At 54.4% G+C, this 25,642-nt stretch overlaps 1 protein-coding gene and 3 long non-coding RNA genes across 5 annotated transcripts in view; 2 read left to right on the plus strand and 2 right to left on the minus strand.

The window, feature by feature from the left end:
- Positions 1 to 389: 389 nt before the first annotated feature.
- The window catches only part of LOC137479963 (uncharacterized), a 50,848-nt gene continuing 25,595 nt past the window's right edge, over positions 390 to 25,642 (minus strand). Inside the window, exon 2 of the long non-coding RNA XR_011002613.1 lies at positions 390 to 807. This is a non-coding gene — a long non-coding RNA (uncharacterized lncRNA). The remainder of the gene's footprint in view (positions 808 to 25,642) is intronic.
- On the plus strand, positions 7,777 to 10,011 carry FAM43A (family with sequence similarity 43 member A). The gene has a single exon (XM_068200711.1). It carries the CDS (start codon positions 8,042 to 8,044, stop codon positions 9,128 to 9,130), a length of 1,089 nt encoding a protein of 362 aa, XP_068056812.1. The 5' UTR covers positions 7,777 to 8,041; the 3' UTR covers positions 9,131 to 10,011.
- Positions 17,797 to 18,277, minus strand: LOC137479960 (uncharacterized). The gene is made up of 2 exons (XR_011002612.1): positions 18,041 to 18,277; positions 17,797 to 17,935 (listed from the first exon to the last, which is right to left on the minus strand). It is a non-coding gene; the product is annotated as an uncharacterized lncRNA (long non-coding RNA).
- Positions 17,803 to 22,569, plus strand: LOC137479958 (uncharacterized). Of its 2 annotated transcripts, XR_011002611.1 has the most exons (5): positions 17,803 to 17,945; positions 20,563 to 20,614; positions 20,834 to 21,960; positions 22,071 to 22,269; positions 22,352 to 22,569. It is a non-coding gene; the product is annotated as an uncharacterized lncRNA (long non-coding RNA). The 2 variants fall into 2 exon arrangements; XR_011002610.1 differs by having other exon boundaries at positions 20,834 to 22,269.

The raw sequence follows: 25,642 nt of genomic DNA on the forward strand, positions 1-25,642 counted from the left end.
ATCGTGCAAAACCCTGCGCGGCAGCCAGCCATGGGGGCAGGGCTTTGTGTCTCCCTCTGGGGAAAGCCACCAGCTCCTGTGGCTGAGGTTGACCCTGCGCCCTGTAACACAGCCAGGGCAGTGCAGGTTCCCCTTCCCTAGTGTCCACCATCCCAATACAGCAAACAGTGCATGCGAGGAATGAGGGTGGCAAAGTGCAATCCTGGATGCAGCTGTGGAAGGCACACTATGAGGTTGCTGGCAAAATCTAGCCAGAGTCTGGGCATCTTTGCCAGACGGAGGACATTGCATGACCAGCCAGGGAACCACTGAATGGATTTCAGCACCAGCCGTTGTGACTGGTCCGGGTCAAGATGGGAGAGCAGGTTAAATTAATAAACAACTTGACCTGTACTTGCTCACTGAACTGATTTATGAAGCATTTCTCCTTTATGGGTGTTGGGTTAAGGCCAGACAGTTTTCACTACAACTCTGTAGTGTGTATCAGTTGTAACTGGAGAATAACCTGTCTAATCCCTGGAAAACAGAAGCAGACAAAGCTTAACTTCAGGAGCTGGCCACCAGCAGCATGGCAGCATGCACAACCCCGTGGGCGGGAGCGGTCTTTTCTCTCTTCTCTTTTCTTTCTTTTTTCTTTTCTCTTGCTCCATGATAAACGCCCATTAGGAAGACACAGCTTTTCTTTTCTTCTTCTTTTCAAAGCCAGTAACTGCATGGCATAAATTTCCCAAGGACCTCTGATCCTTTGCCATGCTCATCCCAGGCTCTGCCGCCACCACCAGCCTGGTCTGGCACCTCCTTTGCTTCCTAAAGGCAAATAAGAGAGATGAAAGGGGACTCGGCAGTTGCCTTTTCATTTAGGTGAGGTGCTTCAATGGAAGGCTAGTGGGCTGCAGACAGCAGGCAGACATTTAGTAAAAGAATTTCTAATCAAGTAATCTTTAATAAAACCATCTCAAGTCTTTATGTGGGCACTGAAGCAGTAATATAAGTGCTCAATATTGTCTTTCTTTTGTACTTCAGTTAAAAGTTACCTTCCCTCTACAATGCATAATCACCAGCCAGAGCAGCCAGCCAGCCTGGCTGATCCCCACGCCTCGGGTCTGGCAGCACTTCTAACCCCACAGGTGAGGCACGTGCAGGGCCATTCCCTCGCTGCCCAACCACAGGCAAAATGCTCTAATAATCCCATTGGCACAGCCCTGGCAGCACAGCCTTGGCACCACCAGGGTCTGGAGACTGTCAGTATAGAGTGCAGAGCTCAATGGACCTCCATGGGGCACTTGCAGCTGTGCTCTGTTGCATGAACTGGAAACAGACACTCAAGGATGGGCAGAAGGGCTGGTGCAGTGGGAAAAGGAGGCTTGCTCCGCCACCTGCAACCCATCCCGGGGCAGGGAGGTTCGCGGGTATCCTGAAGAACAAAGATCTCTGCATTTAGATTGGGATGTTTTTCCCCACATTGCCCTTCCGCCCCCCTTCCCCCCCCTCACACCTTTTCCCATTTCTAGACTGGAGTGCTTCAGGGGACAGTTAACTGCAAGTATTTTCTACCACCTTTGTGAGACCTACTTAAGCAATGCCCAAGTTGCCCTCATTGTTGCAACAGATACATTTCTGGGCACTTCATAAACACCAAGGAATGATTCCTGTCTGATGATGCCAGCAGCACTGTGAAGATGGCTTTGAGCAGAGCAGTGCTGAAGGAGATACAGACTGGGTCATCCAAGTGACAAAACCACCAGAGCTAAAGTAGTAATTGTATATTTCTAATTGCCACGTTTCTCATTCCTCTCCCATTGCTCTGCTGTGCCTACCTGAGCAAGACAGGCTGCTGCTGGTCTTATCTGAACACGACAGCCTGCTGCTCCTAGAAGACATTTATGCATGGATTAATCACACACAGTGAAAAGGGAAACTGAGGAACAGATGCTGCCACAAGAGCTGCACAGAGGCAGCTTGGCACCAGAGTGTGGGTGCCAAGAGCACAGCCAGGCAAGGAGAGCTTGGAGGAGAGGGCACACTGTTGTGAAGTGTGATAAACCTGTTGATTTGCAGCCCATTCCCATATGATGCAGTAGCTACCACTGCATGCAAAATGAACATAATTTTTGCTGCGGGGCTTTGTTTGTACAACTCATCTCTTTGACAGAGATGGGCTGGACTGAGGTGTTGTCCTGGGAGAGAAAGCACCCCTGTGCATCACAAAACTTCTCACCACTCCTTTGAAAAGCACTGAGTGCCCACCACTGCTGGGTCTTTGGAAAGCGGTCACAGCTTTGGGAATTCTCACAAAACCATTGCATAGGCAAAGTAAAATCTGCTGTCCTTCCAGCATATTGTAATCATTTACTTGGGCTTCTCTCCCAACTTCTGCCTTGGAGCCAAACCACTGCTCCAGTTTTTGATGCATATCCTGAGAATTATTATTTAGCAGCAGCAGCTCTTTTTCAAAAGCCAGTGATAACAATGAGTTTTTGCCTAAAGGAAACATCATTCTTTCTGGACAATTTTTCTTCCATGTTCCTTTAAGGCAGCACTGGGAGATCTCAGGACTGTGTCTCTAAAATATTCATGTGATGGCTATTCATTATTCATGTTCACAATGCTCAATTCAGTGGTACTGCCAGCCTCAGCCTGACAAGTAGACCCATTAAGAAACCCTCCCCACAACAGCCCTGAAAGAACACCAAGACAATTTTGCTCTGTGCACAACTGCAGCTTCTTGAACCCCCTTCTTTCCAGCTGTACTCAGAAGCGGACTGGCACTGTAGAAAGAGTGGGAGCTTGTTCATCTCTTGGTGAAGGTCTTGCTCCTCTTTAGAAAGAGCAGCATGCTAAGGAAACTCTGAAGAAGGGTTTGAGGAAACTCTGAAGCTGGCCAAGGCTAAGCCCTGAGATGGCACCAACCCCACTGGGGCCCTCGTGTGAGTTTTTTTTAGACACTGTTTCTTCCACCAGCCCTATGAAGATAAAATCACCTACTTGCTTGGCAGGGTGGGGGCAAGTTAATTAGAGAGAACTGTCTGCCTCTTTGAAGGCACAAAGCAGTGGATGAGAAACCGATGGGATTTCTCCAGCTCCCATTGTGTCAGCCCTGCCTGGGAAGTCTCACCTGCGCTGCCCACTGCTGCCCCTCAACATGGCCCCATGGTGGCAGCCCCCAGGATGGAGCACTGAGCAGAGGATGCTGCCCCAACACCACCTCTGTGCCTCTTGACTGGCAGCACGGTACGAGGACAGATGTCCAGCACCAGCCCACCCAGCAAGCTGCCCCGAGGGTGCCGTGACACCCAAGGGAGGGCTCTGCTCCACTGGACACCGGCTGCCCTTCTAATTATAGCAGCCGGTGCAGGAAGCGCCGAGGCCGCAGGAAGCGGGGTGTGCCGCTCTCGGTGACTGAAAAACAACCCCGGCAGAGGTGTGCCCATGCCACCACGGCCCCGCCGAGCAGCAGAGCCCCTGCTCCAGGGGTACTGCCTGTCTTCGGCACCGTGAGCAGCACGGGCATCACCCTGGGTGCCCCAAGGGGATCCAGCCCTGCCTATGCGTGGACCTGCCCCAGTGTTCACATGGCCCTGGCATCACCTGTGCTCCCAGCCCCGAGCCCCCGAGCCCTGCCAGGGCACACCCGCTGCAGGATGGGGTGCTGCTCCCCTTCAGAGAGGCGGGAGGGCAGCACGGGTGGCGCGTGGTTTCCATTAAAGGCTGTTAAGGACTCTTCTCCCTGAGCAGGTCATGCTGCCCCCTGCCCTGCCAACTTGTCTCAGGCTGTCCCTGTTCTTGGCAACAGGCAGCCATCCACACTTGCTGCTGGCCAGACCTGGCTGATGGCTGGCGGGGCTGGGGGCCAAGGCACCCTGCCTGCCACCACTGATTGCCTGTGAGGCTCAGGAGCCGCTCAGTCCCCGCTACATGAAAAAACCTGACAGTTCAGCATTTCCTCTGTCCCGGTTTGGAACAAAGAGTCAAAACTTTGACATGTAGCATAGTTATAGAGACTGAAATACTTTGTTTTGGAACATACTGAAATGCCAGTTTGCAGTGTTTCACTTTGACTGTGTCACTTCAGCTACTGTGACACAAGAAGTTCTATTGCTACCTGGGGGGAGAAAACCTGACATGTTTTTATACGCTGACAAAATCAGTACATTCCCATGAATTATTTTGGTCTTGTCATATCAACTTTCCCCAGCACCTTTCTGCACCACTCTCCCGAACCAGAGATCTGCATCAGCTCCAATTCCAGCTGCTGGGCACAAAAGCCATCCCTGAAGTGGGGCTGCTCCCTGCAGAGTTTCACTGTCTCCCATCAGACAGACCCTTGCATCTCTCCACACTGCACAGGGCAGCCAGCACGGGCAGCCTGGCAGTTCCCTCCAACAGAGGAATTGAGCAGCTGCCTGCCTGTCTGTGCCTCAGAGACACCGTGCACCCCAGAACCTACGGGCTCGTGGTGGGGCGTGACCACGGGCTCCAGTGCAGACTGGAGTGGCCAGGGCAGGAGAGGGATGGAGTGTGGCAGGGAGTGTGGTCTGCCGAGGGCCAAGTGCAGCACTCGCTGTGCTGCCGGCTCTGGGCCGCAGGGCAGAGATGGTATCTTACAGGTTTTCCCACGCCTCGCTCTGGGTTTCCATGCATGCACGAAGGCAGGTGATGCTCGTAGCTGCTAGAATATTGCATAAATAGAGAGCAGGCTGCTGCACTCCCCTGGGGCTACAGCGCCATGCAGATAAGCCCCCAGCATGCAAGTCCTACACATCACGGGTGCTGCCGGCCTTGCAGGCCAGGAGGGAGCCTCGTGCTCGCTGGGAAGCAGGCAGCACGTCCTGGCCACACAGGGCAGGCTCCCCTCTTACTGTGCTTCAGCTTCTCCCCCTGGCAATGAAATACAGACATCCAGCACCACAGGAACAGCCTCAATCATGGAGCAGGTGCCCCAAACTTAACTGGGCTGCTCCCTGCTGCCAGACTTCACCCAAAGGCTGTGGCACAGCTCCTCAGCCCAGCACAGAACTGAGAGCATTTTATGTGGGAACTGCTGTCACAGATCACCATGATTTGTAATGTGCTCTTCAGCTGCTGAAGCATGTGGCAGTCATCTGTGCCCAGAACTGAAGCAGTTGCCACACAGCAGGAAAGAGATGGTCCTGAATTCACTGGGCCCATTAGTGAAGCAAAGAAAGCTACAATGGTCTGGCACACAGACTGGTGAGCAAGCATGGCGAGGAACTGAGCTGAGAGAGATTCAATTCTCGAGCCAGCATGTGACCATAAGACACCTTCCTTGCTGCTGCACTCCAAATGGTACAGAGGCAGGTATTCTGGGGTGCTGCTGCTCCCCAACCACAATCTAGAACCGCCAGTGAGTCTCTGAGATGCTGATAAGGAAACCTCTAGAACCTGAGAATGCAATACAGAAATGGCAATGCTGCTGCCTTGGGACTGCCTTGGGACTTGGGACTGTTTGCAGACAAATATGCCCAAGGGCTGCTGGAGAGCTATGGGGCTCAGCAGCCTGCATGAGCCATGCTGTGAAAACTTGAAGTCTACGTTCCTGAACACAGATCACTTCAATCAGGATGGCAGAGCCCAGCATGACTCTGCAAACAGCTCTGTGGGAATCATTATCAGAAGTGTCTGTGTACCAGCACCAGCCCCCCCAGCTCTAATCTTCCTCCAGAGGCAGCACTGCAGGAAGGTATGTGGGTCTCCTTGCTTGCTCCATCCCACCTGGAGCAAACGCCTGCTGAGCCACCAGCCAAAGGCTCAGAACAGGTTTCCCTGCCCACAGCTGGAGGCAGGCAGGTTTTGGCAAAGCAACTCCCTCATATGGAGAGACTGCCATGCCCACTCATCTCCGAGGAACAGACTGGGTTGCTCTCGGCGCTGCAGCTCACAGGCACTGCTCAGGCAGGTGAGCACGGGGCAGGCGTTGGTCCGAGGAGCTGTGGTTCAGCAGGACACCTTGAGGGAGGAGGCAGATCTTCAGGCACTTCTGGAGTGCCACACCATGCATGGGTATCTGATGTTACCTCAAGCCATTGGATTTATTTTATGTGCACAGCAGCATCTCCTGTTTTCACCTTGCAAGACAAAGAAGACAAAAGAAAAGTACATTGAATGCTACTTGGAGATGAATCAGCTGAACAAATCAGTCTTTCTCTCCCTGGGATGGTCCTGCAGGCTGGCAGGAGCTGTCTGCCACAGGCTGCAGCATAGCACACAGCCCCTCCTGCCCCCCACGCCAACAGCACCATGAGGGCTTCCAGTGGGTGCCTGACACCCAGCCTGCATCAGGGCTCAGAGCAGAGAGCCCCCAGCTGGGCGGGCTGCTGCTGGGCTCTGCAGTCAGGGCAGACCTCAGCCCTTCACCTGCCCTCCTGCGAGGTCCCAATGTGGTTTTGTTGAAGAGGCAGAGGGTTTGGTTCAGCACAGTGCTGAGCCCAGATGTGCATCTCAGTGGGTGCTGGGCTTCACATCGAGGGGCCTGGCAGTTCAACAGCACTGACTGTTGCACACCCAGCCCATGCAGCTCTCCAACTGAAGTTTTCTCATTGGAAAATGGGAGCATTAACACATTCACTTCTCAGGGTAAGCAGTAGCCTTCTTAACACTGTCAAACTGCTGCGCTAGAGCTGCTGAAGACAGGAACTGCAGCATGTTACTGACCCACACCTACCACTGGCCTCTGGAAACCATGGCTGCGGCCAGGTGTCCCCTGGGACCAGCTCAGCAGTCTCAAGGGATGGTGCTGACCATGCTGCCCTCCAGTGAAGGGGATTTTGGAAATACAAGCAAATGGGCTTAATAGTTTGATGCTGGTCACTGTGGTTACTTGCAATTCTCAAATAATCTGCTAGATGGCATTATGTAATAATAGTAATAATAATAATAATAGTAACAACAACAACAACAACGATAATTACATACTGGTTTAATTGATCCAAACTCTAGAAATGATTTGTGTAATAATTTAGGCAGGTGCTTACACATTTTATTGCATGAGTAAGTACTGCCCACCTTTTGTCGAGCATTTATCCAAACCCTGATGAAGTGCCATTATCTGCAATGCTAGAATTTCTATTCTTTTTGGCAAGGATCTGATACATGACACAAGAAGCTATAGTAACAGCACAGAGACCAACTTTCTCATTCTGTCTGTGAGAGTACTAAGCAACCCCAACAAGAAACTACAAGACAGCTTCTTGTTTTTCGGCTGCTGCATACAAATAAAGAGCAAAGGATTACTCATACATAATAAGTAGTATTTGCTGCAGGCCCTTCAGGTCTCAGAGCTGGACTAACCAAACCAAAGGAAAGATCATGTTGCAAGAGCGGGATTTGTCCATGGCACACCCTGACCGTGCAGGCAGCTGAGGTTGGGGCTCTCCCGGCCCTGGGATCTCTCAGGGCGTGGAGTCCAGCAGTAGCCTTGGGACTTTTATCAGTTTAAGGGGATTTGGGGCAGACGGATCCTCCGCGGTGCCCACTCCATTCTCCCCGCCCGTGCTGACGAAAGCTGCAGGAGAGCGCTGTGGCACCCACCCTCCGCACGTGGCCGTGGCGAGCGAGGAGGGGCGGGACGGGGCGCACGGGGGTCCCCGCTCTTCCGCGCCCGCGGCAGCACCGGCGGGAGTCCCCCGCTGGAGGCCGCGCTCCGCTGCGAGCGGGGAGGCGACAGGGGCCGTCCGGCCGGGCTGGCACCGCCCCGTGCCCGCCCCACGGCGCGGCGGGGCCGGGGCTGGGGCTGGGGCCGGGGCCGGGGCCGGGGCGGGCAGCGCAGAGCGGCGGCGGCGGGCGGGCGGCGAGCAGCGAGCCGCCGGCTCGGCGGGCCCGGGCAGCGGGCGCTCCGCCCTCGGTGCGCGGGGCCTCCCCTCTCCGCGCCCGCGGAGTGCGGCGCCCGCCTATATCTACGGCCGCGGCGGCCCGGCGCCCGCAAGGATGTGAGGCGGGCGGGCAGCCCAGCCGCCGCCGCCGTGGCATGCCCCCCCGCGCCCGGAGCCGTCGGCGCGGCGCCTAGCCGCGGCTCCGCGGGGCCATGCTGCCCTGGAAGCGGAGCAAGGTGGAGCTGGCGGCGGGCGAGGCGCGGCGGCAGAGCAAGCCCAAGGGGTACGCGGTGAGCGTGCACTACTCGGCCCTCACCTCGCTGGCCCGCGCCTGCCCCGAGAGCGCCCTGCACCGCGTGGGCAGCATGTTCCGCTCCAAGCGGCGGAAATTTCGCGTTACCAGCGAAGACCCCACGTATACTGTGCTCTACCTGGGCAACGCCACCACCATCCAGTCCAAGGGTGAGGGCTGCACCGACCTGGCCGTCTGCAAGATTTGGAGCAAGAGCGAGGCGGGCCGGCAGGGCACCAAGATGAAGCTGACCATCAGCGCGCAGGGCATCCGCATGGCTCACGCCGAGGACAAGGGGCTGCGCCGGCCCGGCCACCTCTACCTGCTGCACCGGGTCACCTACTGCGTGGCCGACCCGCGCCTGCCCCGTGTCTTCGCCTGGATCTACCGCCACGAGCTGAAGCACAAGGCGGTGATGCTGCGCTGCCACGCCGTGCTGGTCTCCAAGCCCGAGAAGGCGAAGGCCATGGCCCTGTTGCTCTACCAGACTTCGGCCACGGCACTGGCCGAGTTCCGCCGGCTGAAGAAGCGGGACGACGCGCGGCACCAGCAGCAGCAGCTGGTGGGCGAGCAGAGCATCCCGCTGGTGCCGCTGCGCAAGCTGCTCAACGGGCAGTGCTGCTACAAGCCGCCGGTAGAGCGGAGCCGCAGCGCGCCCAAGCTGGGCTCCATCACGGAGGACCTACTGGGCGAGGAGCAGGAAGAGCGGGCCATGCACTGCGACTGCGAAGACATCCTGGAAGCGCTGGGCGAGCCCGAGGGCGAGCTGCTGCGCCCCAGCACCGGCCGCGGCGAGAGCCCAGAGCTGGGCCAGCTCCTCCGCGACCTGGGCGAGCTCAGCCTGGGCAACGATCTGCGCTCGCTGCGCGCCGACCTGCGCGTCCGCCGCCTGCTTTCTGGGGAAAGCACGGGCAGCGAGTCCTCCCTGGAGAGCGGCGGCACGGACGGGGCCGCCCCGCCCGGCAGCGACGCCGAGCAGCCGCCTCCCGGCGACCCCGAGACGGGCTGAGCACTCGAGCCCATACGGGCGTGCGCGGAGCCGCCGGGGCGCACCGGGTTCCCTCCGGGAATGCACGGCCCCGCCGGGGTGCACCGAGTTCCTTCTGACCCCTCTGGGAATTCCCGGTCCCTGCCGGGAGTGCACGGCCCCTGCGGGGCGCACCGGGTTCCCTCCGGGCGTGAGCGGCGCCGCAGGGGCGCACCGGGTTCCTTCCGGCCTCTCCTGGAAGGCACGGTCCCTTCCGGGCGTGCACGGCCCCACCGGGGAGCACCGGACCCCTCCGGCCCCGCCAAGGCCCCTCGGGGAATTCGCGGTCCCGCCGGTTTCCCGCGGTGCCCCCGCGTCCCACAGCATCCCGGGGAGCGGCCGCCCCTCCCGTGCCGGTGCCGGTGGCCGCCGGAGCCGGACCCCAACTCGCTGCGGCCCGAGGAGGGGAGGCGGCCGCGGGCTGTTTACCTCCGGCTCAGCCCTTGAAGATCTGCCAAATTCCTGGAATAGCTTTCCCCGGGGAGGGCGGCGGGAGGGAGGTGTTGCGCCTTGTTTACAGTCAGAAATCTCATATCGAGAGGCCCCCCCGCCGTTTTCTCCATTAAAGTCACTCCATCGTGCTGTCGTGTCCAAGAGGTTTGCACTGTTGTGAAGTTCGGGGTTTTTTACTATTGTTTTTAAGTTAGACCTTTTTTTTGGGCCCCGGTCCTCTCCCCGGTCTCAATGCTCTAGATCTTTTGCTGTGCAAAAGAAGACTACTTGTGGCTGTTCACCTGTACATAGGGAAATGTATGCAAATACATTTTGTTATTTTTAAGAACACCACCATTGCGATCTCCTCTGTTTGCACATATGTGAAGAAAATAAAGATGATGGTAACTTAAATGGGGTCACTGTGGCAATTTGGCTGTGTGTGGATTCCTCTAAGGAGCTGGGGGTGGAGAGATCCCTTGGGAAGTGTTGTAGTTGCAGGAGAGCTGTGCACAAAAAAGCTGTTACAAGCATCAAGCGTGATTCCCAAACTTGCTGGAAATGTTACACTACAGGGAAACACACTGGGCACTTAAGGACTCTTAAAAGTCACAAGGATGAGGTTTCCTCTCCACAGCTTCTAACAATGGGCAGGAAAGTGCGAGAGAGGAGAAACCTCTCGACAGGGCGCTCTGGCTGGATCCTAGTCTGGAGAAACCCAACTGCGGGGCCCCGAGACTGCCCTGAGGCAAGGTGCCCCTCGCCTGGGCACTGGGGATGCTGCACAGCGTTAATGCTGTCTGCATCCAGGTGCTGCCGCTGGTCCCTCGCTGCTCACAGTGCCAGCATGAGACAATTTTTAACCTCACTCAGGGTAAGCAGTGAAGTTGATTAGCCACGGGACTGCCGCGGTATTTTTAGCTGTAAATCTGTTTGTAAGTGGCAGGCTCCCAGGGCAGGAGAGATGTTCCGGTTTCATTTGTCCCCAAGTGGAGGTATCAATTAAGAGATAATTAATCTGGCATTTTTGATGTCTAAATGTTTTCCACTGTGCCTGTGCTGCAATCGCTGGAGTTGCAGGAATGTCAATGAAAAGCCCAACCAGCTGCCAGGGCCAGGCCACACTCCTTGTGTAAGGAGCCCGCCTCGGAACTTGTAAATACCTCATTAAAACCTATTGCAAAATCTGCCACCACACCAGCGAGACCATTGTCTCAGTATGAGTCAGTCAGAGGAGGAAGGCACTGTGGTGTGGCTTTCATGGGAAGGGGTAATGGGGAGAGGGGGAATCCCCTCAGAGTGGGCACCTTCTTGCCCAGGCACCTTCTTGCCTTGAGATGGGCAGTGAGATGCAGCAGGTGGCCACTGCTAAGATTTGAGCAGTGTGTGCTCAGGCCAGCACTGCAAAGACACACCTTGCTAAAGAAATATTGCGTCTTGCGGCTTTTTCTCAGACAAAGCTCCCTCCGCCTTTCCTAGGGAGGGAAGGGGCACGAAGTGGAAATGAAACACCACGGAGAGCTTATCCCAAAGTGCTTATCCCAGGATGGGGCTTGCCAGAAGTGCCCTGGGCTGAGCTGAGTGCCCCGGGTCTGTGCCCAGAGCTGTCTGTCACTGCCTGCTCTCTCCCGGGGCAGAGGGAGCAGGCAGTGCTTGGAGCAGGAAGCAATACGGCACCTGGGGAGCAGAGAGGGCAGAGAGGGGGTTAGTTAACTAACCCCGGCTGCTGAATGACCGGGTGGTGTTTGCTTTACATCCTCCGTGTGTGCTTAAAGGTGGTTAATGGCCTGAGCTTAGTCAATGCCTTTCCTCTCTCCAGAAGAGCCATCATGTCTGCAACAGCGAGAAAAGGTTTTTATCGCATGCCAGAGCTAAAAGCACAATTCCCTAAGCAGCAGTAGCAGCAGCCAGGGCCTGAAGCATTTCCCCTTGAAGCCATTAGCAGGGCTACTGTGCAGTTTCCTTAGAGGCCTGCATAGATCATTAGCTGCAGAGTCCAAATCCCTTTGTGCCTGGGATACTTTGGTACTAGAACCATAGAAAAAAATGTCATATGTATGTCTGCAGTGCTGATGTGAGGTTATGAATGTGTGCTTAGCTGCCCTGCCCTCCCCATAGCAGCATGCCTGGGCCTGCACATGAGAGCAAGTGCATGTGAGGAGAAAAAGGTCATTTTATTTTTCGCACAGCAAGTTTGAAGGAACAGCTTCCTAGAAAAAGGAGAGGAGGAGAGAGCGAGACCTTCTCTCCAGTAGATTTGAGTAAAGGCTGAGCTGCTGCTGTTTTTTCCTTTTAAACAAGTAGCTGCTTGCTAAACTGCAAAGCTTACTGCTGGCTGATGGGCTGGTGTGGGGAGGTGCAGCAGGGCTTTGGGAAAGGCCTGTACTCATACGTAGAGGACAAATTGATTTTTAGTCTCTGCTGGGTGACAGGCAGTCCCCGTGCCAGGGCTGCTGCCCACTGACAGTGTCCCACCAAGCGTGGCACTGCCCCTGCTCGGGCTGTCAGCAGAGACACGTTCGCTGTCGATCGGGCTCCATCCATCAGCACTAAGTCAGCCTTGCAGCTGGGGATGGTGAATCAGCCCCTGACGTAGCGGAGGCGGGAGGGCTGTGCAAAGAGCAGCACAGACTCTGAAACTGCTCCCCAACAGCCAGCAGCCCCATCCCACCACTGCTTTCCTAGGGACAGGCAGGCAAAGGGAGAGCAAAGGCAGCCTGATAGCTCTGCCAGTAGGTTTGAATTGTGGGGGAAGAAGTCAAATATGGGAACAAGTGTTTGCAGAATTGCATGCATTGCTATCTGCCCCTGGTGCAAATTGCCCTGCCCAGGCTCGGTGGGCCAGCCAAGGAGGTTTCCATCTCTGACCTAGCAGGCAGCGTCTGATGAATTGGCCAGAAAATACCTATAACAAACAACACTAGGAAAGGCAGTGATCCTGCTCTGAGCCTGACACATGGAACCAGTGCTTTGGCAAGTTACCTTAGGTGCTGCACCAAGTGCCTGAGGTTCCCCAAGTGTGTTATGGCTAAATAGAACATGTTATTATTCCAGGCAACAATGATGCCTCCAGAATATGAAGAGATTAAGGGGGAAAGAGCCCTTTTTGCTAATACTATTTACTGATTGTGTATTTGCTGGTGAACTACAGATTTTCTCCTGAAAATGAGGCTGAGGGGGGACCATACAAATATGTTGGCAGGATCCCATGTACAACTTCTTGTTTTTCTCTGCCCTTAGCATGCCCTTCTCCCATCTTTAGGTCTTCCTCATCCACAACAGGAAAAAATATCATGTGCAACCAGAAAAATTAGCCAGTGGTCAAGTGGAATGAGCCAAGTCATAAAATGACTTTTAGCCCAGACTGTAGTACTGATTTAGATCCAGAATTATTTGCAGTTTAGTTTGGAGATGTGCCTTGCACAGGGCACATCCAGTCTGCCTGAACAGCGAGGACCATGTGGGAACTGCTGGCTGAGGGGCTGCTCTGGACTCCTGCATGTGAAATCTTGTTCAATGGCACCAGGTCAGTAGTGAAAACTTTTTCCTTTTTGGGGGCTACAGGCAGTACTCAGTATCAAATACAACCCTGGGATAGTTCCAAGTCACCTTCAGCACACACACTGACTCTCAGAGAAGCAGGAAGGCGTCAGGATTTCCTCCTTGGCGGTGTGTTGGAGAAGAGCAGCTGACCTGTCCCACTGCTCTTAGTCATTCCCAAGGCATCACAACCGTCCCATTGCCCAATTCTTGGCCATCACACCAAATACTCTGTTATTCAGTGGGGAAAAGCTCCCCAGTTTCAGCCTGCAGGGAAGGCACAGGGCAGACAACCTACTGTCAAACTGTCCAAGGGGTTGTGGATGACAGCACTGCACAGCCCCTGGTTTTCTTGGGTGAGGGTGGGCAGGGTCCCACTGATGATGAAAAAAACTGGTGTGCTGCAAGGAAGGTGCAGTGCTAGCCAGCTATCCCCCACCTCCTGCTTCATCTGGAGCTGGGAAGAAAAAACCCTTCATTTCCAAGGTCAGCAGCAGCCCCAGCTCCCGCAGAGTTCATGTGCTGCGAAGGCGTCTCCCCCTCCTCACCCCAGCCGCTGGTAGCAGCAGGGGCTGTTTTCCTCAGCAGCTGGAAGGAGATGATGTGCAAGGACAGGAATGTGAGGGCAGGCAGCCAGGGCAGTGCAGGGACAGCGTGGGGTCCCAAAGGCCAGGCCAGGTCGGTTCATCCTCGGGGCTCAAAGAGCCCTATGGAGGAACTGAGCTGACCTGGCCTCTCAGGTTCTGCTTCTCTCCACATCTCCATCTCCCATCACAGAGAAGGTGACACCTCCAGCTTGCTGCCTGGTGCCTTGTTGGGTCCTGAATTTGGTTAATGCCTGGCAAAGTGCATGAACTGGGGGGGAACAGAACTGTCCGCTGCTGCAGCCCAGCAGGAAATCAAAGACATGCATTCAGAAAACCATGACATTCCCCCTTGCCGGTGGGGGCTCTGCCTGGTGGGAGGCTGAGTGCTATGAAAACACTCAGAGAAACAGTTATATAATGAAGGACAAGGTCTCATTCAGCTCTTGGCTTGACAAGGTGGCTCTGCAAGGAGCTGAGCTCCAAGCTGCAGCTGCCCAGCACCCTGGTTGCTGCGGTCCATGCTGCTGCTGAAGGGTGGAGGTGGGAGAAAGGCTGCACAATGCTTTTTCTCAAGCTGGGAAACATTCTGCATGCTCAGACTTGGTAAGCCAGAGCACAGCTCCCATGTGTGGGCTTAAATCAAGCCCCTTTGATGGTAGGAACTGAACAAGTTCTGGGACGGACAGCGCAGGACTGATGAAGGTCAGGGTCTGCTAGCTGCAGGCGTCTCAGCTTTCATGCCACTGCCCAGATGTCTTGGACCCAGTGGTGGCACATCATGGTATACATCATCTGCCGCTATGCCCCAAAATAGGGGCATATGTCCTCAAACATATGTTCTCTGCTCTGTGGGAAGGACCCTGGAGAACTGACCACAGTAAAGAGCTTTGCCTCCTCCCTTACTCTCCTGCTCCACAATGGAGGGCAGCTGGGCAGCCTGCCTCCTGCAGCTGGTCCTGCTGCCACCCCACAAAGAGGGGTGACATGCTCAGTGTCACATGCTGCTCTGGCCCAGGCAAGCAGGGGGGACACAAGTAAAAGGCTCTGGGAAGGGGTTCATCACTGCTCCCACGGCACCGTGAAGTTGCACAAGGTCTGCTCGGATGCATGAACAAGCTGAACTGTGACATTAATTAGGGCTGACAGTGTTCCTGGCGGGAGTGGCAGAGCAGCGGCACCAAAGCTGCTGCTGCTGCCTCTGTGTGCAGAGCCAGGCTCTGCACCAGGCTGGCCTGGCTGTGCCATGGCCCTTGAATCTTGCCACACTGGGGTCTGTGCTCACTTCAGCTCCAAAGATCACAGTGGGAGGTACACCCTCAGCCCCGAGGGACAGGAGAGGCAGTGCCTGAATCCAGCCCCACTGACCATCTGCCCAGGATTGCTCTGCTCCTTCCAGCCAGCCCTAACTGCAGCTGGGCACTGCCTTTCCCAGTCCTGCACACTTCTCTCTGGCTCTCCCCTCTTATTGTGGCTCTTTGCCCCCAAAGTGCTCTGCCCTCAGCACCACTGTTTCTCACAATCTCTTTTCCCATCCCCATTTCCTGCTGAGTAAGAACTGCCACTTGCTGCTGTTTCACAAATGCCATTGAGGATTGTCTGCACTGGAACACAGTGCAGACAGCCCAGAGCAGTAAGGGTTCCTTCTCCACTGGGCATGGAACAGTTAAGGGAATTAGGATGAAAAGTTGATATAAATAATTTGGTAGCTCCTGTAGGAAGATTGCAATTTAGCTTAATTATCATAATTACATTTTCAATCTCTCTAATACTTATGAAACAATAGAGTCAAGTGTAACTGCACCTGCCTGCATTTCCTATCAGTGACTTTTCATTGTGCTGCATAAAACAAGTCCATGGGAACATTGAACCAGGCAGCAGGGACGGCAGGACAGCAGGTAAGGATATGGTATTTCCCCAGCACCTTGTTTTGGGCATTGGGAAGCCTCAATCCCCTCTGCCTGGCACAGGGATTTTAACTTCAGCTCCAGGATCAGCAATATGATTGTTTGAAACTAGCCCACTTTGGTGTAAAAACATAATCTCTTCTGCTGCAAGTGGAGGAAAATGGTCTGGAAATATTTATTTCTGAGCAGAGAGACCCACACTTTCTCTGCCCAATCTGTGGTTGATGACCCCCAGAGGCAGCTCAATCCATGCTTGTGGTGGCCCAGGAGATGAGACCAGTGCAAGTGGAGAGCCAGGCCCAGGCAGCTACTGGTAGGAATGTTCACTTACAACAGCTCATCAAAGCTTAGTGTTAGTGATGACTTCTGAACATGGCCAAGACCATGTTTGCCCTGCAGCCTGCTCCTGCCTTTTCTCACCTGGGAAGAAATGGATGCTTCTCAGCAGCAGAGGCAGGTCCTGGGGTCTGTGTCCTGCCCACTGCCTTCTCTGGGGGTCCCAGGAGAGCCTGACCAGAAGGTGTCTTGCCAGAGCCCCAGCAGCAACAGGCACCATGGCCAGGAGGCAAATGAGCAAAGGGATGCAGCCACAGGGAGCTGAGCATGTGCTGCCTCCATTGTGCAGACATCTGAGGAGCACCCAGGGCCATGGGAAGTCCTTCCCCATCCCAGCATCTGCCTTCATTTGAGATGTAGCACACAATACACAGAGCACTGCTCTGCCCTTGGCTCAGCAGCAACAACTCCACCCCGTGTCCCAGTGTCCCCCCAGGCATCCCCAATACCTCCACACATCCAGCTCTGATCAGAGCAGGACCCGGGCAGCTGTACGAGTTCATGCTCCCTCAGGGCAATCTGCCACTATCCTTGTCATCCTTTGGTGACACTGCGTCCTGCCACAGTGCTCCGGCAAGTTGTGGGTTGGGAACTGAGCCGCTTATCTTTAGTGCTGCTCTGATCTAATTTTACTTTCCTAAGCAATGTCCAGGCTTTAGGGAGTGTTTTGTAATGCAAAAGCTCTACATGGCAAGGAGGGGAGTCCCTGCACTAAATACAGCGGCTATCCCACATGTACTGGTACAGCAGTTACCCCACACCAGTACAGCAGTTACCCCACACCAGTACAGCAGTTATCCCCCACACCAGTACAGCAGTTATCCCCCACACCAGTACAGCAGTTACCCCACACCAGTACAGCAGTTATTCCCACACCAGTACAGCAGTTATCCCCCACACCAGTACAGCAGTTACCCCACACCAGTACAGCAGTTATCCCCCACACCAGTACAGCAGTTACCCCCACACCAGTACAGCAGTTATCCCCACACCAGTACAGCAGTTATCCCACACCAGTACAGCAGTTACCCCCACACCAGTACAGCAGTTACCCCCACACCAGTACAGCAGTTATCCCACACCAGTACAGCAGTTACCCCACACCAGTACAGCAGTTATCCCACACCAATACAGCAGTTATCCCACACCAGTACAGCAGTTACCCCACACCAGTACAGCAGTTATCCCCCACACCAGTACAGCAGTTATCCCCCACACCAGTACAGCAGTTATCCCCACACCAGTACAGCAGTTACCCCCACACCAGTACAGCAGTTACCCCCACACCAGTACAGCAGTTATCCCCCACAGCAGTACAGCAGTTACCCCCACACCAGTACAGCAGTTACCCCCACACACCAGTACAGCAGTTATCCCCACACCAGTACAGCAGTTACCCCACACCAGTACAGCAGTTATCCCCCACACCAGTACAGCAGTTATCCCCACACCAGTACAGCAGTTATCCCACACCAGTACAGCAGTTATCCCCCACACCAGTACAGCAGTTACCCCCACACACCAGTACAGCAGTTATCCCCACACCAGTACAGCAGTTACCCCACACCAGTACAGCAGTTATCCCACACCAATACAGCAGTTATCCCACACCAGTACAGCAGTTATCCCCCACACCAGTACAGCAGTTATCCCCACACCAGTACAGCAGTTATCCCACACCAATACAGCAGTTATCCCACACCAGTACAGCAGTTATCCCCCACACCAGTACAGCAGTTATCCCCACACCAGTACAGCAGTTATCCCACACCAATACAGCAGTTACCCCACACCAGTACAGCAGTTACCCCACACCAGTACAGCAGTTACCCCACACACCAGTACAGCAGTTATTCCCCATGCATGACTTTGCTGCTAAAACCCTCTGGCTGCAGCACTGGCTCAGCAAATTTCCAGCAGAGCATACAGCATGGTACAGCTGGGCAGGAGACCTCAGGTCCTCCAGGGTCTGCTGGAGCTGGTAGTCACTCACTGTAAGTTCTGCCTTCTCTCTGTCTGGACTCCCAGTGCAATCCCATAAAAACCTTTTGGTTACTGCTGCTTTGAAGTAAGCTGAGCCCCTGCCTCTTCACAGCTCTCACTGCTGTTACCAAAGAGAGAAACACCAAGGAAATCAGACCCTCCAGGCTGCCACCAGAGAGGCAGAGGAGCAAGGACCACTACAGGCAAAGGGTATTGCAAGGGCCTGATGTGCAGCAATAGTAGGACTGAGAGTCCTTATTTCACCTCTGGGCTAACCTAGAGGTGAGGTTTATCAGCCAGGCCAGTGATTTTCATTATTTCTGCTCCCCAGTCTGGGCTTCCAGGACTTGGGATGTGACCTGAACACAGGTGCACTCCATGGCTGTGCAGCCTCCCTGTGAAAGCAGTTTCATGTACACTTGCGCTCACGCTGCCCCGTGGCACCTCTGAAAGTAAAGCTCTGCAGAAGGCTATTTCAGGACCCAACATGACTCTCCCTGATGTCAGTACCAATTAGTTATATCCTGCAAAGGAAAAAAAGTCTACTAAAGCCAGCTCTGGTGGGACAATGACATTAAGATGTTCCAGGTGCTCATCTGGGTTCCCCAAGCAAACCAAGAGCTAAACATAGCCCTGAGAAAGTGACAGGAGGGGGTGTCTGCTGTCGTCTGCACTGAGGTCTCCTAGGACAGTCATCTCCTGCGTGGGCTATCCCTTCTCTTTTGTGCCCTGACCTTCCCTTGCTCTGGCCCTCTGCAGAGCATAACTCCTGCACTAGGGCCATAGCTGAGATCACTCTGAGCTCATCTTGGTGGGATTTGTTCATGCTTTATCCCACTCAACCAGGCCATTAAATCTCACTGTCATTTTCAAAGGAGGAAAATTTTTCCTCCCCATTTGGAGGAAAAAGAGATAAAAATAATTAGTCAAAATAGTGAGAGACAGAGAATTTTAGGCATTTCATATTCTCATTGTCCTCCCCCACAATGGTATTATCCTTCTCTAAATAGATGCTGAGCTGAAGACATAACAACACCCTACTTCCCCCAAATAGCTCAAGTTAAACAAATGCAGGAAGTTTGAAGGGGTTGGAGCTGTGGCTAGACAGGAGCCTGGGCACCCCCATGGGTTTCTTGGGGCCACAGGGGCTTCACAGGACTGACAGCTGAGCTGCAGTGAGCCAAGACCCAGAGTCTTGCCCTCATGAAATAGGGGCTGCTGCCCTTGCACTGCAAAAGAGCCGATATGGGAGGTCCTGGCCCTCAGTCCCCATGTCTGGTCCTAGTGCTGTCCCCTCCCTAGGAAAGCACCAGCAGGGCAGCCCTGAAGCATGGCAAAGGCAGCAGGAGAGACACAGACTCCACAGCCCATCACAGCTCGGTCCTGAAAGCTGCTGGTGGTGGGCTGGCCTGTCTGCCCCCGGCACAGCGCAGCCCTGGGAGCCCCTGCCTGCCAGAACAGCCCCGGTGCCAGCGCCTGCCACGGTGTGATGGGAAGGAAACTGGTGTCCCTGGCTGGGTTGTGACACAACCCTGCAGCTGAGTTGTGCCGCTGGCACCAGTGCCTACTGCGGTGTGGGGAGCCCTGCTGCTCCCACTGTGCCGTGCATGGGTGATGGGGACACTACAGTCCTGAGCTGCTGCCACAGTAAGTTGCTGCACATGGGGGCCTGAGGTTCCCCTGTCACGCCTGTGTGCTGTGGGGACAGCACTCCCTGCCCTCTTCCCAAAGCCAAGGCGACACTCTCTCTCCCAGGCAAGTGCCAAGCCTCACCAAGCACCCGGGGCTGCGGTGGGACCCCCGCAGGAGCTGTTTTATCAGGACCAGGGCTATCACATGCGAGGGCAAAGCCCCTGGCAGGAGCCATGCTGAGACAGGCAGATGTGGTTCATCCCTGCGGAAGAGGCAGCCCCTCCAGACAGCCCCTGCCTGCAATCCCTGCGAGCCTGGACCAGATCCAGCTCTAGAGCAAGGCACAGTCGCTGCTGCCACTGAAGAAATCACAGTACTTCAGCAACTTTTCACACCTGTCTTTAATGGCAGAACCATCAGTAAGGCACTGGAGGTGCAGTTAGACCTTCCCTCCCTGAGGAATGCTGTTAACTGAAACCAAAGCACAGAGGCAAGGAAATTGCTCGATGAAGTAGTTTGGTAATTGTAAAAAAGAAGAACTTGTTTTCTTTGTCTTGCAACAGCAAATTGCACAACATGACCTGCAGTGGCTTCAGCTCGGCAGGTTTTCAGGAGGAGGTTGTGGGGTGATTTAAAATCCACACTGTGAGGAGGGAAATTATTCCGAGCCTGCTATGGACTGTATGGTATCCACGAGGAATGTGGCATTGGGTGATTGAGGTGGCAGTGACTGTGTTTGGTTTCCTACTCAGGTGCCCTACCTGGGCATGGGTGAGGTCTCCTCTCCTGTTTGGGGGTCAGCTCAGAGAGGACCTGGCTCAGCCTCAGGGCTTGCCTGTGTTCCCAGGGTAAAGTGAGCTAACGGCCCACTGATGCATTGGGCCCTTAAAAGCAAGAGGAGCTTTTATGAGCTCATTTTGCTGGGCTGCTTTAAGAACCATTATGGTGATGATGACTTTGAGCCCTGTAACATAAAAATGCTCTTTGTCAAGGTGAAGAGATGCTCTGCAAGTCAACCCAAGGTGGAAGGATAAGAAAAGTCACTAGGAGAGGTCAGTTAGGATTAATTACTTGTCCTGCTGTCATCCCTATGTACCCCAGGCCCAGACATGAGCTGGATGTGCTAGGTGCAGGACAAAAAAATAATAGAAGACAAAAATAGGTAGTGCTGAGAGGAACCAGCAGCAGACAGCAGAAATAGCCCAGTCCAGGAGAGCAAGCCCAATCTGAGGTCACTCTCCTTCCCCTCTTCTGGTTTCTTCCCTCCCCAGGTGCTGCTGCCTCATCCTGGCTTTGTCATTCAGATACAAATGGGAATGCTCCAGCGTGAGGCAAAGGGCGCTGACACTTTACATTTAATTCAACTCACAGAAGTCTACCAGGTGCTAGGAGAAAAACAAATAATCCCACAAAAATCTTCCATTTCTGATTTGTCCCAGTTTTAAATGGTACAATCTGTGCTTTGTTCTTAGCTATTGCTGCAAAATTGAACCACTTTCAGCCTCTCACCTTACTGAACCACGGGCTGCCTCCACGCAGAGCTGCTGAGTACAGCATGGAATGAAAGCCCTCGCCTGGAAACCTGGGATGTGTCAACCTCGTTAAAATGCACACAGGGAGCTGGGCTTTGAAGTGGAGTGAAGCCAAAAGCCAGCAAGCCCCCAAAGGATGCTGTATGGCTGTTCCCAAGACAAGGAGCACACCTCCAGCTGAGAGACACGCTGTACCTGACAGTCCCGTAATGCCTCCGCGTAACAGCCCTGGCCCAGAAATAGCTCAGTGCTCGATGATGCTCTCAAGAGGCTGATGAATGTTGCTGACTCTCTGCAGCATCCCAGCAGCTGCCTCCTGCCTGGTCACACCTTCCCTTGGCTCCCCAGCACCAGGCCCTTCCTTGAGGACCTGCAGCACCCTTGTCTGGTGAGCACTGAGTTTTGCTCAGCTGGGATGCGATTAAAACATCTTAGGTTCTGCAAACATTGCAGGCACATTAGCCTCCCCTGGGGCTCTGCCTGCCTGAGCAAATCCAACATGCAAAGCTGCCAGGATAGTTTTTCCCTTTCTTTTTGGAGACGTGACCCTGGGAAGGGAATGAGCTCTGTCACCTCCTCCACCTGGGAGAATGCCAGTGCTCAGCAGTGCCAGCTGGTGACTCCCTGGTATGGCCATGTCCTGCTCAGCCATGGGCTGCACACTCCCACTGGACTCTGTGGGGCCAGGGATGCTGCAACAATGAGACCTGGGGCCACTTCAGCCCTCTACATACCCTGGGGCTGCTGCCACTCTGAGCTGGCTGTAGGGTGCTGCCCCCCAAGTCATCCCAGATCCTCTTTCATCCAGTGGCGGGTGGCTCCTGAAGAAGCCCTGGCCTCAGCCAGGAGGATATGGGACAGCAAAGGTAACTGCAATCTGCCCAGCTCTTCCTGTCATGCAGCCAGATCCACGCTCTTGGCTGCTGTGCAGGACCTCTGTGCAAGGCTGAACAGCTGCTGCACTTCATTTCCCAAGTGGCCACTGAACAAAGTGAGCCCTTGCCCATGTGAGCAGCGCTCACCAGCAATTCTGCACAGCACAGAGACCTGCAGTGCTGGAGGGCTGAAGTTCAGAAAGCCATTCTCTTATCCATCCATCCATCCATCCATCCATCCATCCATCCATCCATCCTCTCTCTGTGCAGAGAAGGCAGGGATGCTCCTCCCCTCAGCAGGTAATGTAGGGAGGATAATTCACTTATGAAGTAATTTAGTGTAATTCTTAGTTATTAATACTGTGCTTTATATTTTTTTTAGGTTCTGTGTAATTGCTCCCCTGCTCTGACTCATGCTGTTCCAGGGAGTAAGAGCTGTGCACTGTGTTAGCACTGCCTGCAAGATGCATGAGCTCCTTAACTACTGCCTAGCATGGCTGAGGAGAGAGATCCTCTCCCCTTCTTTCCACACCAGACCCCGATGTGCCCCTGCAGTGCAGCAGGGACAGCCTGATCTCTGCAACCTGCTCCAGCTCGTGTCCCAGGTGAGCACCGTGGGGTCCCAATTTGCACCCAGAGATCTCCAGAGGCCCCAAGCCTTCCCCCTCTCCAGTTTGCTGTCCACAATGGCATTGCATTGCTCCCAGAGGCTGGGCAGACAAAAGCTGTGTGTGAGCAGCCTGGTTTCTGACCCAGACTCCAGCTCCATGGCAGGGCTCCCAGCCTCAGCCCCCCATTCCAAGAGTTCATTGAGTGGACACTATCCAACCCCTCCCTCAAGGACAGGGCATTTTGCTCAGCCACAGCTCTCACATCCTCACTACAGGTAATGTATCCCCTGCTGTGGGGTTTGGGGGTGTGTGTTGTGACAACTCTCATCATCTGACAGCTACAGTGCAATGACAACGTTTCCAGAGTCCAGCACGGCACGTTTGGCTCACTGCTAGGGCTGCCTCAGTTTCCCTTCTAGGTGGTTAAGCCAAGAGCTAGCACCCACATCTCTCCATGCTCCCTCCAGGGGAGTGCAGCAATGACCCTGCCACTCACACACGATCTCTTTGGCTCCTGGATTCCATCACCCTGTCTGTGGGTTGGGGAACCATGACCCACACCAGCCACAGCATGCAGAGCCAGCAGGACGTGCAGGCGTGTGTGGGGAGGCATCTGACAGTGAGGCCAATGCCAGCCTGCACTGGCACCCTCTGCCAGCCCTCTCCTTGGCAGGGCCTGGAGGCAGGGATGCTCTGCCTGGGGCTGGCATGTGTGGCAGCTGGAAATGTTTTAGGTAGCTGTCCAGAGGCTCTGCTGGGCAACCAGGTTCCATGAGTTATTTATAAGCTCTGGGAGGGAAGCAGTGATAAATAATACATTGGCACTCTCACATTCTGTGTGCATGTGTCTACAGATAAATATTTCATTCTCAAAGAATACACATAGATGCCTGTTGATAAATAAAAATTGGAAAATGTTCTATTGGATGATTTTAAATATGACTCTCCCCTTGCCTCTAAAGAACATGGTGTACCTGGTGTACAGCACGAAGATGCTAATTTCCCTCAGCAGAGGCTGCCTAAAATGTATCACTGCAGTACACTGGGCACAGTGCCTAGTGTAGCACACACACCCCAGAAACATACGGCCTTGGCTTTTCCTTCCACACCATTATTTTAACATCACTTTTATAACAACACTATTCAAGCAGCTTTTCTAATTATACCTTGCACCGACTGGTATCAGGACACAGCAGTCAGCCTTCTAAATATTAGCAGAGAGACCCAGAAGGCAGCACATTTCCTCTTATAAATTGGAATTTGCAGTGTGCTCAGGCATGACTGGTGATGCCAAGCTTGTTACTGCTGTTTAATTAGGCAGGTGGCTTCTCCCATTGGAAAAACATGAGAATCTGAGTGGGATGTGAGAAAACCCAAGGGTCCCACCGGCCCTGCCAGCAGCATGGAGCTGCCATGTGCTGCTTCCCACACCTCTTGGGGACCCAGGGCGCTCCTGGGCTTGAAGGCAGCTGGAGGGAGATGCAGCCCTTTCTCCAGAGCACCTGCCCTCAGTGCTTGCTGGTTGGAAAGCCCCAGAGCCCATGACCCAGGGCCAGCACCCACATGCATCTTTGGCCTCTGCCAGCCCAGCACCGAGGGCAGGTGAAGGAACTGTTTTTCCTCCAAATATGTTTGCTAGAGCAGGTCACTCCTGGCTATCTCTGAATGCAGTGCTGGAAGTGGATTTGGCAGGGTCATTGTTCAACTTGGCTTTCTCAGAGAAGGCTGTGGGCTGCAGATGCCCTGGCAGAAGCCTCTGGCACAGCCTGGGCATGCAGCACATGCTGTGCCTGGCTGGTTCACCAGGAGACGCCTATGCAACATACTGACATATTTGGAATTTTTCCAATGGCTGGATTTGGCTGCACTGACTTGTGATTTTTTATGAGTAACCCTGTTTTGTGCCCTGTTATCACAGCTGGGTGCTGTGCCATGCTGGCTCTGGTCCCAGCAGCATATACGAAGCTCCCAGCATCCACTATACTGTGCTTTGTGCCACCACCCAGAGCAACAAGGAGGGATTTCCCACCTGGAAATCCCAGGGACTGGGCCAGGCTGCAGCATCAGAGCTTGGCGGGGAGACTTTGATCATCGGCCAGGGCTTGTCCCCATCAGCAGTCCCAAGCAGGGAGGCAACACATCAAAGGGCAAGGAGGAATAGCTCCTGCTGAGCACAGCAAGGCTCCGTGCCACGGGACTGCCCCAGGCCCCTGGGAAAGGCAAGACACGGGGAGCTGCTGCCCCAGGGCAGGGAGGCTTGGAGGAGCTTCGAGGCAGGTCCAGGCTCAAGGAGAAAAATAGGGAAGATGGTCCAAGGAAGGAAAGAGAGCAAGGAGGCAGTGGTGGTAAAGCCAGTCAGGAGGCTGGCGGTGTGCCTCCAATAGTATGACTTGTGCTTTCTGGAGCCATGAGACACCAAGTCACTGGGATTTGTCTTTAGCAGCCCTTCTCATCCTCATCCTCTGCTGGGCTCCATCACTAACAAAGGTGTCCATCCAGCTGGCAATGAAATTGTAGCCACATTTCTTTCTCAGCATTTCCTGATGGGCATTTTATCCCAAGCTCCCCCGGAAACTGCTCTGCCAGCCAGAGGAGTTAGAACATATGAAATTCCATAGGGAGCAGAGAAGCCCTGCAGCATGCAGGACTATTCCAAGAGGTGCTGCAACTCAGGTTTTGGAAACTGGACTGCCAAGGGGACACACCTGACAGTGTACTGGGGGATGCACAAAGCGCCCCGAACCTGCCAAGAACCTGTGGATGTGGTGGTGCAGGATTGCACCTTGCAAAACATGACTCGGCAGGCAGTGGGGAGAAGTGCTTTGATGTCGTGTCAGCCAGGTGGAATTACAGCCCCATCTGCTCATCCTTGAGGGAGATCTGCATCCCTGGGAGGAGGCTTTCAGACAGGATGGCAGCACGTTGACACTAAGAGGGGCTGCACTGCCTGTTCACTCTGAACATGGACTGCCATCCCTGCTCGTGCTATACCTTTATCCCCCGACCCCTTGTCCCACTTGCCAGGTGGCATCACTGCCAACTGCCAGGAGAGGTTCATTTTG

Source organism: Anomalospiza imberbis, chromosome 10 (genome assembly GCF_031753505.1).
Source record: "Anomalospiza imberbis isolate Cuckoo-Finch-1a 21T00152 chromosome 10, ASM3175350v1, whole genome shotgun sequence".
Taxonomy (NCBI): Eukaryota; Metazoa; Chordata; class Aves; order Passeriformes; family Viduidae; genus Anomalospiza; species Anomalospiza imberbis.